General features: G+C 36.3%; 4 protein-coding genes and 1 long non-coding RNA gene across 10 annotated transcripts in view; 1 reads left to right on the top strand and 4 right to left on the bottom strand.

Annotated features, from left to right (window-relative positions):
- LOC135939432 (uncharacterized) overlaps positions 1–16,280 on the top strand; it is a 175,800-nt gene that overhangs the window by 140,403 nt on the left and 19,117 nt on the right. The gene's annotated exons all lie outside the window — the stretch shown is intronic.
- LOC135939425 (uncharacterized) lies at positions 1,876–6,635 on the bottom strand. The gene is made up of 24 exons (XM_065483813.1): positions 6,446–6,635; positions 6,221–6,242; positions 5,900–6,165; positions 5,715–5,838; positions 5,356–5,612; positions 4,791–4,863; positions 4,678–4,742; positions 4,516–4,618; positions 4,218–4,462; positions 4,104–4,169; positions 4,000–4,048; positions 3,846–3,916; positions 3,697–3,790; positions 3,427–3,650; positions 3,281–3,359; positions 3,177–3,226; positions 3,087–3,122; positions 2,911–3,028; positions 2,754–2,863; positions 2,643–2,705; positions 2,558–2,591; positions 2,443–2,501; positions 2,288–2,390; positions 1,876–2,231 (listed from the first exon to the last, which is right to left on the bottom strand). The coding sequence occupies exons 1-24, from the start codon at positions 6,512–6,514 to the stop codon at positions 1,981–1,983; spliced, it is 2,631 nt and encodes an 876-aa protein (XP_065339885.1). The 5' UTR covers positions 6,515–6,635; the 3' UTR covers positions 1,876–1,980.
- Positions 7,160–7,465, bottom strand: LOC135939477 (uncharacterized). The gene is made up of 3 exons (XR_010574743.1): positions 7,437–7,465; positions 7,318–7,376; positions 7,160–7,264 (listed from the first exon to the last, which is right to left on the bottom strand). It is a non-coding gene; the product is annotated as an uncharacterized LOC135939477 (long non-coding RNA).
- Positions 7,510–10,313, bottom strand: LOC135934671 (uncharacterized). Its single transcript, XM_065476588.1, has 17 exons — positions 10,224–10,313; positions 10,051–10,170; positions 9,926–9,998; positions 9,810–9,874; positions 9,655–9,757; positions 9,362–9,600; positions 9,239–9,304; positions 9,135–9,183; positions 8,738–8,808; positions 8,574–8,679; positions 8,302–8,516; positions 8,172–8,250; positions 8,070–8,119; positions 7,971–8,006; positions 7,806–7,923; positions 7,644–7,753; positions 7,510–7,587 (listed from the first exon to the last, which is right to left on the bottom strand). Exons 1-17 carry the CDS (start codon positions 10,311–10,313, stop codon positions 7,510–7,512), a joined length of 1,668 nt encoding a protein of 555 aa, XP_065332660.1.
- LOC135934669 (uncharacterized) lies at positions 12,124–14,868 on the bottom strand. The gene is given in 15 exon segments (XM_065476587.1): positions 12,124–12,284; positions 12,342–12,459; positions 12,506–12,541; positions 12,591–12,643; positions 12,698–12,776; positions 12,828–13,196; positions 13,281–13,351; positions 13,412–13,460; positions 13,512–13,577; positions 13,730–13,881; positions 13,942–14,044; positions 14,099–14,163; positions 14,220–14,292; positions 14,360–14,434; positions 14,833–14,868. Coding segments are annotated over 15 exon segments (1,506 nt in total).

Below are 16,280 nucleotides of genomic sequence, written 5' to 3'. Positions count from 1 at the left end.
CAATTTTTCCAGCATTTTATTTAGTTTTCACAACTAGGGCTCCAACTCACATAGAGGCATGCCCTTGGAACTAGCGTCTTCGTCATTTCCCAGAATGAATTTCGGGTCAGCCAGCGTGTTTCCATGTGAATCATATCGGTTGAGTAGGAAAATTTGCCGTTCAGATCGGTCCACGGATATGTATTGACTTCAAAAGGTGTGTCTGACGTGCACCATAAGAAAAGGTTGTTCATCCCTTTCCTTGTTCTTGATGTCCATGTGTTGTAGGGACGTCATTTGTTTCGTAATTCTAAATAATGTACATCTTATTTTTAACCGGATCAAAATATACTGACTAAAATAGGTTTTGGTTGCTTGGATGCACTGTAATTAATTAAAATCTTCGATCGCGGCCAATGATAAACCATAAGAACTGCAAAAAGACGCGGCTTCTTTAAAAGATATCTGGATAATAATTCAATATTTTATAACTGTTTACACTCCATTTTTGTATTTTAGAAATGAACACAGAGGTTCGTGTCCTAACTACTTTCTTCCACACCCCTCGTCAACCATTCCATATTTGTCGACTATTTAAAAAGGTTTTATTAAATAATTTTTGCAACTTCGAACGTAATCCTACAATTATTATTTAAATTTTGCTTTTTGTCAAGCTGCATTGACGTCAATAAGAGAAATGGCGCAACCATCAGAATTATTTCTCACGTTCATCACGCAGTCAGTGTTGCATCGTCTGAGTGTCGTCGGTTCCAACGGCCACGCATCCTGGAAAAATGGCGTTTTAATTTTTTTATTTCAACGGATGCGACACAGTTTTGTACCGCTGTTGTTGAGTTTCACAGCTGTGATGGCGTTCGCTACCAAGGTCGGTGCCATTTCCTGTCCGCACTGATACACCTGAGCGGCGGTATCGCTCTCGTCCATTCCCTCTGAGTCGAAATTTGATTGGTTTTTAGTGCGAGAAAATAAAGTTTTATTACTTATTTGTGATCATTCATCTACTGCTTGAAGATCGCTCTTAATGAGTTGAGATTTATTGAAGAGATTATAATCAGTTCCGCTAGAATGATCAATCGCTCGTCAACAATAATCTAATATTGAATTTAGAAAAATACAATGGAAAGTTTACTGTTGAGATCAATCGCTCTCTCAGAGGCATTTAAGAAAACATTGAAATACATATCGTTTCAACTGTAAGAATTAGCTAAAAGAAGAAATTAAATTCAGATTCATTGTGTAGCAAGCTGACAGCTTCTGTAAAATTGCGGACAAATAAACAGCGCACTAAACACCGAGGAAGCTACGCGTTGAATATCATCTGAAAATCATGACAACCTCGAGTGCTTCTGCCTTCATTGGCATATATCTAGATCTAAAAATTAGATTCAATTTTTTCTCGCCTTGATTTTCACGTCAAACGAAATGCTAATAATAAAGTTCCCTATATTTGAGCTAAAAGGAAAATCAGCTATTTAATGAAACTTTTTGAAATGCCAAACATCGAAGTACATTCATCTTGAATAGCTTCAGCCTTCAGCCGCTGACGTGTTGAACTCCGAGTATATCGAGACTGGAAATTTAACCATTTTTCATTTCACTTTAAAGATATTTTTATCAGCTCGCAAATGAACTTCATCTTCGTGTTGCAATCGGTGGTGCTGAGCGACACATTTGAATGAACTCGAAATGTATAGGTAAAATGAAAAGAAAGAATACGATCGTGTGCAGTTTCATCGTGTAGTCTTGCCTGACACCTTTCGATGCTGGCTGTTGAGCTCACTCGCCATGCAATATTACAGGATGTAAGCGATATGTTTTTAATATTGTATTATGTCACATAAATCAAACAAAAGATGCAGTGTTGGGATATTTATTTATTATTCATTTATTTATTTATTTTAATAAAAGGAAAATAGTATAAGCATGGATAATGCCTAAACCACACTTTTTGTTGTTACCCATCCATGCACTATTTTCAATTTAAAGTGGTTGTTCTTCACAAAAGGGGAAACTAGATTTTTGAGTGTCGTCATCCGTATTAAAATAAGTGCTCGTCGGTGGTGTTTGAATATACATGGTCAATATATGGTTTTCAGGATAAGCATCAATGTTATTAACTGTCCACATAGAAAGATCAAACGCAGCTTTGGATGTGCACCAACGGAATCCGTTGTTTGCTGTTCCTTTCCTAGTAGCTGAGGTCCACGTTTTCATCGGCCTAGCTTGGCCTCCTTATAAGAAAATTATGTAATAATTATTCTTAGTGTAGCACATTCTTTCACAATACCTAACGACGACGCAACAATGCAGTTAAATTCTTCGACTGTTTCTAGGGAAATGATGTTTAAGCCATACTTGCAACACCAAGTTGCAGCTTCCCGATATGAAGCCTATTTATCATCGTGTTATATAATTTTATATTTTGAAAGAAGATGTTATTACAACTTGGTTCCCTAAGAGATAGCGTTTGCCACAAATATCTATAAGCATACCATCCGATGCTGCAAGCAATTAATCAAATTATTTATTAAATTAAGCATATCAATTTAATTTTTACAGCCATTAGAGAGGAAAATATTCCTGTAGTAAGGCTGCAAAAAATTGAGATTGATTTTAATTTATAAATTAAAAGTTTTACACACCACCACAGCACAATCGTAATCAGTTGCACATTCGCCTAGAGCTGGTTGCAACGGAGATTTTTCCTGTAATAACAATTTTAGAAGAATCAATATTTGAACGGCATAACTTACTGCGGTATTGTTCAATTCCACGACCTTGATTGCATTCGCAACCAGATTAGGTGCTTTCTCCTGTCCGCACTGATAAGCTAATGCCGCCGTGTCACACTCGTCCATTCCCTCTGTACATCGAATTAAAAAAATGCGCAGTTATTAAAAAAATATATACTTAAGCCAGAGCACTCGTCGACAGCTTTGAGATCGCTCATCAACTGATCGTTATTGTTCGGCGACAAAGTCTCTGCCAATTTTATTAGCTGTTCGTCCACAACTCGACCGTTCAGCATCTAATTCGTCGAATTTTAATTCATTTTTGATGGTGATATTTTAATAAATTAAAATTACTATTCCTCCACTCTCACCCAAGCATTTTAAAAAGCACTGATAATTTTAAATAAAATTTACGGCAGAGTCACAATGCACATTACAATAAACCTTTATCTTCACGTCAAACTTGGTACTGTTAAAAATGTTTTCTTGTTCAACTATTTTTGAAATTATGTATGAATCAAATAAAAACAGCACAACATTTTTGCAACCATCAGTAATGTTGTAATTCGAGGCACACTCTTCTTTGATTGCTTTTCCTCCACTCGTCGAGTTACTTGTGTCCCTAGCCTTAGAAATTGTTATTTTTGTGTACTAATTTAATTGTGTTAGGAAGGCTATGAAATAAATACTGTACTTCGCAAATAAATGGCAGATATGCAGTGCAATCTGCACTTGACAGAGTCGTGTTTGTGCTTCTGACATCAACAGCAATGCAGTTTTTGCCACTTTGAGGTTCGCCACGCGCCCAAATCGGCCCCCGGACCAGTTTGTTTGCAGCGCACCATCCGAACGCACCGGGACAGCCGTTATCTGTTCCTGAAGTCCAGTATTTACCGGACAGAGTTCCCTGGTCATTTCCTGGAATTTTATTTTAGAAGGCACTCGAGGAAGAATAATTTTTCACCGAGCGCTAGAGACAAAACGCTGTATTTGTAATCCATGTCGACGCTTAAAAGCTTCATTCCGATTGCACAACAAGTTGCGAATGCTTCGGCCCACTGCAGTTAAAATTAATAATGTTTCACACATTTCATCAAAAAATTAAAAAAGTACCGTTTTACTAGCATTGCCAAACATGAAAATCCGATAATTCATACTTTTCCAAGACCCATATTGCGAAGGATCTGTTTAATAAAATGCATTACACCAGAACATGCAGGACATGACCTGATTTTGAAAAACGGACGAATGGATCTTTTATACGCACTTGCTAGAAACTTTGACACTTTGTCACGTGCCAACGAGTACAACGAGTCCTTGAAGGGTCAATGTAAACTCACAATATATACCATAGGATAAAAGAATATTTACATTTTTGCTGCATTTGCCAGTGGGACAAGTTGGAGTAAAGCAAGGTGGGGCTGGAGTTGGTTGGCCCTGTTAATTTTATTAAAAATCTTTTTTCAATTTAATTAAAACACAGACCTTGCATGATAAAATAAATGTGTTACTGCAGCTCTTCTGAGCCAGCTGGGTTGTATTTTTATTTTTGGGAATAGATAGGTGCACACAATTCACAGAGGATAAATTATTGGGGTTTCCAATTGCCCACATTGGGGTGGCGTTGGTAAAAGTTCCAGGAGTGCTGTACAAACACCACTGAAAGGTATTGTTGGAGAAAATCTGGCGGGCTGACGTCCAGTAGTTGAAGTTGTAAGGCCACACTTCAACTGATTTTTCTTTTATAATTCAAGAATGAAATATAAGAAATTAGTTTTATCACATTGTGTAATATTTTTAAAACAGTTGAATTTCTCCAAAGTTTCAAACGCCACTGGTTTCATTCCAATGCTGCAGCACCTCTTCACGTTAGTTTCCCATGTCACCTAATTAGTAAATTAAAAAGCTGAGCCAACTACGTGTTTAAATTGTGATCCTAAAGTACAATGGATTTTCCAAAAAGATACAGCTCTCCGCAGATTTCCCTCCAGGCACCATACTTTTGTGCATCTATATTGAATAAATTTAACTTCAAGTTTGAAAACTCAAAACCGGTACCTATAAGATTTGCACTAGCGTCAAAAAGTGACGCATTTCTAGCGCAAGTTAAATCCGAACAGTTGTACAAGTACTAGTAATAAAAGGCGATATTTTTTTTTTTTTTTTTTTGCTCTTTTTATCCTTGTCCGTCCGAGGACCGGGAAGGGCGCGCACTGCACTAGCACGAATGCTGAAACCCGGGTCCCAATAACACCGCGAACGGATAACATGGGCGCACCAGGCCGCACAGGGACCCAGCCCACTGAAGGGCCACTTGCCTCTGCACCGAGGACTGCATTGAAACGCTAGACATTTGTCCCGTGAAGCCAAATCACGCATGCTGGAAAGGTGCAAACCAGCAAGTAGCGAGTCGGCGCCGGTGCGCCTCCCAGCCCGTCGAGCAATTTGAGCAATTCGAGTCACTAAACTAACCACTTTTTGCCATCTCTGACATTGGGTAGCCAGTATTAGATCTCCGAACTGCTCAAATACCTCACATTGCTTTGACACTCCTGAGAGTGCCTTAACAATGCGAGCCAACGGGTTATTGTTTAACCAATATCGTTACATCAGACAATTTTACGGGCAGGGTAGTGGTTGTCGGTGCAGATTTGGTACTAATTGTACTAGTGGTGGACGGGGACATTAATGTGGATCCACCACTCAAAACGTTGCTGGTCAATGTGGTGCCTGTGGAGGTGACAGTGCTGGTTGAACTTGTCTGCGCCAAAAAAATCGTCTGCGTCAAAGCGGTATCCGTCAATGAAGGGCTCGTCAAGACTTTGCTAGGCGATAGGGTGTTTGTCGAGGTAGTTGTTGTCGAAGCATACTTTGTAGAGCCTTTTAAGGGATATTTTCAAATTAGAGTTAACTGGGATGAAATGTCTTTTCGACTGGTGTAAACCATTCGACCATTGTAAAAAGATTAAAAAAACACCCTACCACTTTTGGGGATTCCAATCGGTGAAGTGGGTGGCGTTGCATCTACAGCAGTAATTTCAGCTTCTGAGCTTGGGGTTCCTCCTCCATTCATTAGATCAGTCGGAAAAACTGTTATTTCAGCTGGCTATATTTAAACATTTTCTTCAATTAGTTCAAAATCATAAAATAAAACTGAAAATCATCACAGCCTGTGACTTTGCATCAATTTGTGGGTCTAAATTGACGTTTGCAGTACTCTCAGGCGCTGCTGCAGCATCCGTCTTGGCGTTTTCCATTATTTCCGTGTTACCTCCAGCAGTCTCGGCTCTGCTTACTCCAAGTGGCAATGTTTTAAAACGACTCGTCAAAGATACAGTCGGTTGTTTAATCAATGTGTGGTTTGCTTTTTTGTGGGACACATTTATGCAAGACTTACGGCCGCAGCATTTTATAATATAGTTCCGTTTATTGCCTGCAGTTTAACAATGGCTATTAAAAACACTTTGCGCTTTGCTAATTTACTTTACCTCTCAGTTTCTTCATTTCAACCTTTTCAAAACACAGGATTTTATTAACAATTTTGATTTGAGTAACGGTACACTTTTATTAACAAATGTGCGAAATTATGTTTTTAAAATATATTAATTTTTCTTTTTTATAACAGTTAATCAGATTAATTGCATAATCAAGCAGGTCATTATTATATGTTTTATTAAAAGGTGAAATGTGACAAAAGAATAACTCCAACTGACCTGTGAGGCGAGATTATCTAATAGTGCGAGCGCAAAGAACACGTAAAGTCCCGTCCGTAACAAGCTCATTTTGCTACTAAACACTAAACATCACGCGAGTGCTGGTGAAATTTGTTCTGTGCACACAGGAAACTGCCTCGAATGACAAGTTGTGTGATTTCACAAGTCTGGGAAAGTTTCAAATGAATTTACACCTGAAATTGCGATATTCTTTTGCTGAATAATATATGCTCTCCTCTATGCAGTATGGGAAAAATGCGATATTTAGATATATACAGTGTTTTTAAAAATATTTTTATTAAATAACCAATGAAAACAAAGAAAAATGTATTCTTTTGATATAACATTCCTTCTAATTTAACACACTAAGGCAAATGATGTTGACTTAACTATGTCATAATTTAGCTAATCATCTCACAGCGGTTGCTCTTCACATAATGGAAGATTAATTGATGTAGTGTCGTCATCGGTATTAAAATAGGAATTCACAGGTGGATCTTGGAGATAAACGGTCAATACGCTATTTTCAGGAAAAGTATTCAGGTTTTGAATTGTCCACATGGAAAGGTTGAACGCAGTTTTGGATGTGCACCAACGGTAGCCATTGTTATCTGTGCCTTTCCTAGTGGCTGAGGTCCACGTTTTTATCGGTTTGGTTCTCCCTCCTGCAGAATATCAATCAATTAATAGGGAAGAAAAAAGATATTTTCCAAAACCCAAAGGTGATGCCACAATGCAATCGAATTCTTCGACTGTTTCAAAGGAAACCATGTTTAATCCATAGATGCAACACCAACTCGCAGCTTCTCGATATGGACTCTATTTGTTAAGATTAATATGTTATTTTATTTTAGTTTTGACTTTTTGATTACATGATTCAACCCCAATAGATAGCGTTTACCACATATGTCTATAATCGTCCCATCTGTCGCTGTTAAAAGTAATTGCAAATAAATATATAAAAAATAAATAAATATCATTTCAATTTTACAGCCATTTGTCAGGAATATATTTCTGTAGTATGGCTATGAGCAGAAATATTGAACTATTTGCCTTATTTAAATTTAATATAATTTTACGTCCACAGCACAAGTATAATCAGTATCGCATTCGCCTAAAGTTGGTTGTAAGGGGGACTTTTCCTGGAAGTGCAAAATTAAATTAAAAATAGCTTGATCTGTTTCAACGACCAGATTACTGCGGTATTGTTCAATTCCACGACTTTTATTGCGTTTGCAACCAGATTTGGTGCTTTCTCTTGTCCGCATTGATAAGCTAAAGCCGCTGCATCGCAATCATCCATTCCCTCTGGTTCGTGATTTTTTTTTTAAATAATCACTCTATGATTGTAAAAAATTACTTAAACTAGAGCATTCGTCCACGGCTTTAAAATCGCTCATCAACTGATCGTTGTTGTTCGGTGACAAAGTCTCTGCCAATTTCATAAGCTGTTCGTCCACTAATCGGCCATTAAGAATCTTTTTACGAACTTTTAGGATAATATTTTTAATTGAATAAAAATTACAAATCCTCCAGACTCGCCCAAGCATTTCAAAAAGCACTGAAAATAAGATATAAGTTTTAGTAGAAATTATAATACTACCCGTGCCTGTCAGTTTCATACCTTAATTTTTATGTCAAACTTGGTGCTGTTGAAAATGCTATCTTGCTCATCTATTTTTTCAAATTGTCTCAAATGAAATGTTTAAAAAAAATAGCTACATACCTTCTGAAACGTTGTAATTTGAGACACACTCATCCTTGATAGCTTTCCCTCTACTAGTCGAGTTACTGGTATCTCTAACCTTTGAAAAACAATTTTTACAATGGTTTTGGGAAAGCTACGAAATTAATGCCTCGCAAATGAATGGCAGATTTGCGGTGCAATTTGCAGTCGAAAGAGTTGTGTTTGTGCTGCTGACGTCTACAGCAATGCAGTTTTTGCCAATTATTTGAGGTTCGCCGCGCGCCCAAATCGGCCCTCGGACCAGTTTGTTTGCAGCGCACCATCCGAACGCGCCGGGACAGCCGTTATCTGTTCCCGATGTCCAATATTTTCCGGACAGAGTTGCTTCGTCATTCCCTGGAATTTTTACGAGACACGTGATTCAGTGAGCATGTGAGTTACAATTGATTGTACCAAGCGCTTGAGACAAAACGCTGTATTTGTAATCCATTTCGACGCTTAGAAGCTTCATTCCTATAGCACAACAAGTTGTGATCGCTTCGGCCCACTAGAGAATAAAGTTAGAGTATTTCTCACTTTTCATACCTTTTATAAAAATATGTTACCGCTTTACTAGCATTGCTGAACATGTAAATTCGGTAATTCATACTTTTCCAAGTCCCATATTGCGAAGGTTCTATTTAAATAAGGTATCAAATTAGTAAATCAAGCAGCAATGTACAGTTTCTTGTCTCTATTCATAAAAAATTACAAGAGGAATTGCCAAAATTAAAAAATTCTCAAATAGTATATAATCATATCAATATGGCCTTAAGTGGGGTATGGAATTAAAGTTTATTTTTTTCACTCAACTGATACCAATAAAGTAGAAAATATTAATTAGAAAATATAGTTTTTATTTCCATTAATATTTTCACGCAATAAATATGTTTGAAGCGGGAAATATTACAAATCTAGGTCTCTTTCATAATATGGATTATTAACTTGGTCATTTATACGCACTCGCTAGAAACTGAGACACTTTGTCCGGTGCCACTGAGTACAACGAGTCCTTGAAGGGTCAATGTAAACTCACATGTTTTACCATAGGATAAAAGAATATTTACATTTTTGCTGCATTTGCCTGTGGGACATGTTGGAGTAAAGCAAGGTGGGGCTGGAGTAGGCTTCCCCTAGTGGTTAGAAAATTGTGATTACAATATTTAAATTAGGTACAATAAAAACAAAACCTTGCATGAAAAAACAAATGTGTTTGTGCAGCTCTTCTGTGTCAGCTCGGTTGTGTTTTTGGAGATGGATAGGTGTACGCATTCTTCAAAAACTAAATTATTAGGGTGTCCAGTAGCCCACATTGGGTTTGCGTTGGTGAAAGTTCCAGGAGTATTGTACAAACACCACTGAAAGGTATTGTTGGAGAAAATCTGGTGGGCTGAGGTCCAGTAGTTGAAGTTGTAAGGCCACACTTCATCTAATTTTTTTTTTATAATATAATGAAAGAATGAGAAATTGTTAGTTTTATCACATTGTGTAATATCTTTAAAACAGTTGAATTTCTCCAAAGTTTCAAACGCCAATGGTTTCATTCCAATGCTGCAACACATATTCACGTTTGTTTCCCACGTCACCTAATATTCAAAATATAAGCGTAACTATTTTAAGACTACGGACTGAAATTACGATTGATTTTCCAAACAAAAACAGTTCCCCGCAAATTTCCCTCCAGGTCCCGTACTTTTTTGAATCTATTTTCAAATAGATTTAAACTTAAGCATTCTAAAATAAAAACTTGAAACCTATTAGAGTTGAACTAGAATCAAAAAGTGACGGGTTTCTTGCGCAGGTCATATCCGTGCAGTTGAACAAAAGCTAGAGAGAGAAAAGGCAATATTAATCTATATCCGATTTAAAATTTAAACACATCAGTAAATTTTACAGGCAATGTAGTTGTCCGTGCAGATGTGGTACTTCTTATTGTGTTTTTGGTTTTAGTGGTAGATCGAGATATTAAAGTAGAGCCAAAATTGGGTTGTGCTGCTGACTGAATTTCACAATTGTTTTATTTAATTCAAAAATTTAATGGAAAATCATCACTGTTCGTGACTTTGCATCTGTTTGTGGGTCTGAATTGAAGTTTACATCACTCTCAGTCGCTGCTGTAGCATCCGTCTTTGCGTTGGCCATTCCTTCAGTATTATCTCCGGGGGTCAGTGTATCAAAAAGACTCGTTAAGGGACCAGATGATTTGTTGACTATGGTTTCGTTTCCTTTTTTCTGGGACACATTTGTGCAAGACTTCCGGCCGCAGCATCTTATAATATAGTACCGTTTATTGCCTGCAGTTTATTTTACAAAATGCTGTTGCTAGATGCCATGCTTTGGTAATTTACTTTACCTCTAAGCTTTTTCATTTCAACCTGTTCAAAACACAGAATTTTGATGAGCCACTTGTAGACAATATTCGATTTCTGGTTACATAATCAATCACGTCTACATAATGCTGAACTTTGCAATAATTATATAAAGAAAATATGTATATCGAATAGATGCTGATTAAATTTGAAAGTAAATAATTAGTAACTCTTACTAACCTGTGAGGCGAGATTATTTAAAATGGCGAGTGCATAGAACATATAAACTCCAGTCCTTAACAAACTCATTTTGTTACTGTTCACATCACGATAGATTTTTTGAATTTTGTTCTGCGTTGACAGGAAACAGCATCGATGACAAGCTTGATGTGACTTCGCGAGTATGTGTACATTTTTTCGACATATATGCATTCAAAAGTGCTACATGAAATAGTTTTTTTTTAATAAATTGCTGGGTTTGAATGCAGCGTCTTAGTTTCGATAGAATTAATTTACTATTAATAAAATAAAAGCGAATCGCCTGATAGGACTACCACAGCAATCGAGGAAATAAAATGACACTCTCCATATTTGACCCATTTTTATTTTTTCATCTTGTATTGTCATATAAGTTTTCAGAAGTTGAAAAAGACACAGGTGCATGCAACAATTGGTGAACAAATCAAGTATATAATATATAATGCAAAAATATGGTGCGTTAAATGGCAAATGGCTCTCTTTTATTCTCTCATATTGAGAATTTTTTTAGTTTAATCGATCTCTAATTAATAGAGTTAAAATAAAAAATAGAAGCAAATGAAATTTTACAAAAGATTGTTAGTGATGTAATTTTTGCACTCCTGGAAAGTTGTTTATGTTATAAATTGCTAAGGTTGCTCTTCACAAAGCGGAAAACAAGAAGCAGGGTTATCACTATCTACATTAAAATAAGAACCTGCCGTTGTATTTCCAAGCCACAATGTCATGATAGTGTTTTGGTAGTTATAATCCAAATAATTCCATGCCCACATAGAAAGATTGAATGCAGCTTTGGATGTGCACCAACGGAAGCCATTTTTTTCTGTACCTTTCCTAGTGGCTGAAGTCCATATCTTCATAGGTCTACCTCGTCCTCCTGTGAAAGAAAGTTTCAAGCCATTATAATAGCAAATAACTAATGAATAAGTATACCTAATGGAGCTGACACCAGGCAGTTTAGTTCTTCTTTAGTTTCAAAGGAAACAATATTTAGCCCATACTGACAACAAAATGTTGCCGCGTCGCGATATGTGGTCTATTAGTTTGATAAATTAATATACATATATATAATATTTAGTTTTTCAGCTCTTATATACTGTAATATTTCCTAGGACATAACGTTTGCCGCAAATATCCTCAATCAAACCATCCACGGGTGCTACATAAGAGAGCATATATAATTATTTTAAATTCAACATTTCTCACTCGTTTATTTGATTTTACAGCCATTTGTCAGATAGATTTGTCTAGAAGAATCCTGCAAACAATATTCGAGGTATTTTTTGAAATAGAAAAAATATATAATTATCTACATTCATGATACACGTATAATCTGTTATACACTGGCCCAGTGTTAGCTGTAAAGGTGTTCGTTCCTTGCAAAATCAAATAAGTGTTAAAATGAAGATGGCGTAGTGTTGAACCTTCAGACGTACCATGGTGCTATTCAATTCCACGATTTTGATCGCGTTCGCCACCAGGTTTGGTGCTTTTTCCTGTCCACATTCGTAAGCCAAAGCAGCTGTATCACATTCGTCCATACCCTCTATACCGCGAATTTGAAAATAAAAAAAAATACCATGTATATTGAATGATAAGTTACTTAAACCAGAGCACTCATCCACAGCTTTGAGATCGCTCATCAGCTGCTCGATGTTGTTAGGTGACAAAGTCTCTGCCAATTTTATTAGCTGTTCGTCCACAACTCGGCCATTAAGAATCTAATTCGCAACTATTTACTACAGCATATTAACAAACAAAAATTACCATTCCTCCACTCTCGCCCAAGCATTTCAAAAAGCACTAATAAGATAATTGAAGATTTACTTCACGATATGGCTAAATATTTTACAACCTTAATTTTTAATCCGAACTTGGTGCTGTTAAAAATATTGACTTGTTCAACTGTTTTCAAAATAATATGTTAAGTTGAATAAAAAAGCGCTATATATTTGCAACCATCAGTAATGTTGTAATTCGAGGCACACTCGTCTTTGATTGCTTTTCCTCCACTAGTCGAGTTACTCGTGTCTCTAGCCTTAGAAATTATTTGTTTAAAATGGTTTAGGGAAGGCTATGAAATTAATACTTCGCAAATAAATGGCAGATTTGAGGTGCAATCCGCAGTCGAAAGAGTTGTGTTTGTGCTTCTAACATCAACAGCAATGCAGTTTTTGCCAGTTATTTGAGGTTCGCCGTGCGCCCAAATCGGCCCTCGGACCAGTTTGTTTGCAGCGCACCATCCGAACGCGCCGGGACAGCCGTTATCTGTTCCTGAAGTCCAATATTTTCTGGACAGAGTTCCCTGGTCATATCCTACAATTTATAATTGAGTGGAGATGAGAGAGGAAGAATAATTTTAACCTGTTATTTGAGACAAAACACTGTATTTGTACTCCATGTCGATACTTAAAAGCTTCATTCCATAAGCACAACAGGTCGTGATCGCTTCGGCCCACTGCATTTGAAAAAAACAAAAAAACAAAGAAACAGATATATATATATTGCACTTTTTCCTATACGCTAAAATAAATAAAATTACCGTTTTACTTGCATTGGCGAACAGGTAAAGCCGGTAATTCATGCTTTTCCAAGTCCCATATTGCGAATTGTCTGTTGCCAAAATTTAAAACTGTTCATTCAGGTCGATTATGATTGATTATTTTAACGCACTTGATAGAAACTTTGACACTTTGTCCGGTGCCAACGAGTACAATGAGTCCTGGAACAGTCAAAGGTATATTTTACTCAAATGTAGGGTAAAAATATTTACATTTTTGCTGCAACTGCCTATTGGACAGTATGGAGTAAAGCAAGGTGGGGCCGGGGTAGTTTTGCCCTGTTGATACAATAGAAAAAAGATTGTACTTTTGTTAAGATACCAATAAAAGCACGAACCTTGCATGACAGAATAAATGTGTTATTACAGTTCTTCTGTGTCAATTGGGTTGTGCTTTTATTTTTGGGAATAGATAGGTGCACACAATTCACAGAGGATAAATTATTGGGGTGCCCAGTAGCCCACATTGGGGTGGCGTTCGTGAAAGTTCCGGTGGTATTATACAAACACCACTGGAAGGTATTGTTAGAGAAAATCTGGCGGGCTGATGTCCAGTAGTTAAAGTTGTAAGGCCATATTTCCGCTGTTTTGAAGTGAAAATCAATTACAGCAGCAAGAATTAAAATTGATTTATATAATATACCCCTTGTAATATTTCTGAGACAGGTAAATTTTTCAAACGTTTCAAACGCCACTGGTTTCATTCCAATGCTGCAGCACCTCTTCACATTTGTTTCCCAAGTCAACTATTTTCAAAATTTGAGCTACTTAAATATCTTTAAATGGTTATTACTATGTACAATCGAGTTTCCAAAAAGAAATAGCTCTCCGCAGATTTCTCTCCAGGTACCATATCTTTGTGCATCTATTTGAATTAATACCCCAATATTTAATTAAACAAATTAAATATCAAATGTGTACTTATAAGATTTGCACTAGAGTCAAAAAGTGACTTGTTTCTAGCGCAGGTCAAATCCGAACAGTTGTATAAAAGCTAAAATCAAATATGGCACTGTAAATTTGTAACCAATATTATCACATCAGTGTATTTTACTGGCAACAAAGTTGTAGGTGCCAGTGTAGTTGTAGTTGTTGTCTTTGTGGTAGTTGGTGTTGTAGATGACGTAAAAGTTAAACTGTTACTACTCAATAGATTGTTGCTAATTGAGACAGTTCCTGTGGAGGAGACACTGACAGTGCTGGTCGAGGATTGAGTCGTCGAAACAGTTGTCTGCGAGGTCATGCTCTTCGAAAAAAAGGCACTGCTCTGTGAGATTTCATTAGGCGAGGTAGTGCTTGTCGAGATTGTTGAAAATGTGTTTTTCGTAGCATAATTTTCAGAGACTGTTGATGAGGTTCCTTTTAAAATGTTTCCCACTGTGGCAATGTTGGTTGTGTCTTTGTTCGAAAAAAAAGCAGTGGTCTGTGAGATTTCATTAGGCGAGGTAGTGCTTGTCGAGATTGTTGAAAAGGAGTTTTTCGTATCGTAATTTATAGAGACAGTTGATGAGGTTCCTTTTAAAATGTTTCCCACTGTGGCAATGTTGGTTGAGTCGGTGTTTGCCGCCATGGCGATTTTGGGGCCTTCTCTTGACGTATTTGCACCCACAGCCAGAGCATCATTAGTGATATCTGAATTTGGGATTGTAAGTCCTCCTCCAGTCGGTAAATCCGTTTTTGCAACTGACTGAGATTGATCGATATTATTTTAATGAATCAGAAAATTATATGCAAAAATTTAAATCTTTGCGGCTTTTGACTGGGCGTCAGTTTGTCGGTGTAAATTGAAACTTACAGTAACCTCAGCTGCTGCTGCAGCATTCGTTATTCCTTCCTTATTACCTCCAGTCTCGTCTCGGCCAAGGGGCAATGTGTTAAATCGACTTGTCAAGGGTACAGTCGATTGTTTTCTTAAAGTGTGGTTTAATTTCTTCTGAGCCACATTTTCGCAAGACTTTCGGCCACAGCATCTTATAATAAAGTTTCGTCTATTTCCTTCAGTTTGACAAAATGGATTTACTTGATTCACTCTTTTGCTTTACTAGTGTACTTTACCTTTCGGCTTTTTCATTTCAACCTATTCAAATAACAGGATTTTAAGTAACCAAATTTTAAGAATAAAAATCAAATAAATTTGTGCTATAACAAATTTTTCTCATGTATCAATCAAAATAATTTTTTAATTGATAAAATTGATTTATAATGGCCACTCCCATAGGCGAGCAATACAAGAATAATATTATTTATTTTTTGGACTTAATCGGTGTACGACTCAATTACAATTTTGCTTTTTATAACTGGACGCTTGAGACAATGTTAAAGGTTTTTTTGACTCAGTCGAGTATATGATACGTCATGCAAGTAAATGAAGAATCACAATAAATGCATTTTACAATTAACAGTGACATCAAGATGAAAAAATTTATTAGTACAAATTAGGAAATGACAGCAATGAAAGGAATATCTAGCTAACCTATATATCCCTAAATATCTTTTCAATTTGTATTAGTCCAATCAAATTAAAAAATAATGGCTTAAATTATGAAAAATTTTATAAGAATATAATATATCACGTTTTCGTACTGCGGGGCCGATACAGCTTCTGTGCAGTACAAGAGCGTGTGATAATATTTTTATTTTACAATTATTTTCAATTTTTTAACCAATATATGTTTGAAAAAAATCAAATATTTGTTGCCATAATTAAGGAGGCCTTTTTATAACTTCAATTTTTCAAATAAACATTAAGAATAATGGAATAATTGAACTGAATTGAGTTTATTTGACTGTCAGCATGGTAATTTATCAAGTGATGATCTACTCACGCATGCATTCCTTCTGATTGAAAACAACAAACACAAAAAAATACAAAAGAAAATAACATACATACATATTCAAAGATTCTCCCAAAATTTGATTTGTTCCCAAAATTTTGATCAATTTGAAAGACACGTATACAATAGTTAGTTTTTTAAACCAACC

The sequence above is a fragment of the Cloeon dipterum genome, chromosome 1, assembly GCF_949628265.1.
Source record: "Cloeon dipterum chromosome 1, ieCloDipt1.1, whole genome shotgun sequence".
NCBI lineage: Eukaryota > Metazoa > Arthropoda > Insecta > Ephemeroptera > Baetidae > Cloeon > Cloeon dipterum.
The sequence above is the reverse complement of the archived record's forward strand: the minus strand, read 5'-3'. Positions and strand labels throughout refer to the sequence as shown.

Excerpts from the sequence above, each read along its gene's own strand:
- LOC135934671 (XM_065476588.1), bottom strand. The coding sequence starts at position 10,313 with ATGGCCAACGCAAAGACGGATGCTACAGCAGCGACTGAGAGTGATGTA. Across the intron at positions 8,120-8,171 it reads AAATTACAACGTTTCAGAAG|ATGAGCAAGATAGCATTTTC; the intron begins GTATGTAGCTAT and ends TTGAAAAAATAG. Across the intron at positions 8,007-8,069 it reads AGTTTGACATAAAAATTAAG|TGCTTTTTGAAATGCTTGGG; the intron begins GTATGAAACTGA and ends TCTTATTTTCAG.
- LOC135939425 (XM_065483813.1), bottom strand. The coding sequence starts at position 6,514 with ATGAGCTTGTTACGGACGGGACTTTACGTGTTCTTTGCGCTCGCACTA. Across the intron at positions 3,029-3,086 it reads TGGGTGAGAGTGGAGGAATA|ATGCTGAACGGTCGAGTTGT; the intron begins GTAATTTTAATT and ends TCGACGAATTAG. Across the intron at positions 2,592-2,642 it reads ATTACGATTGTGCTGTGGTG|CCTTACTACAGGAATATTTT; the intron begins GTGTGTAAAACT and ends AATTTTTTGCAG.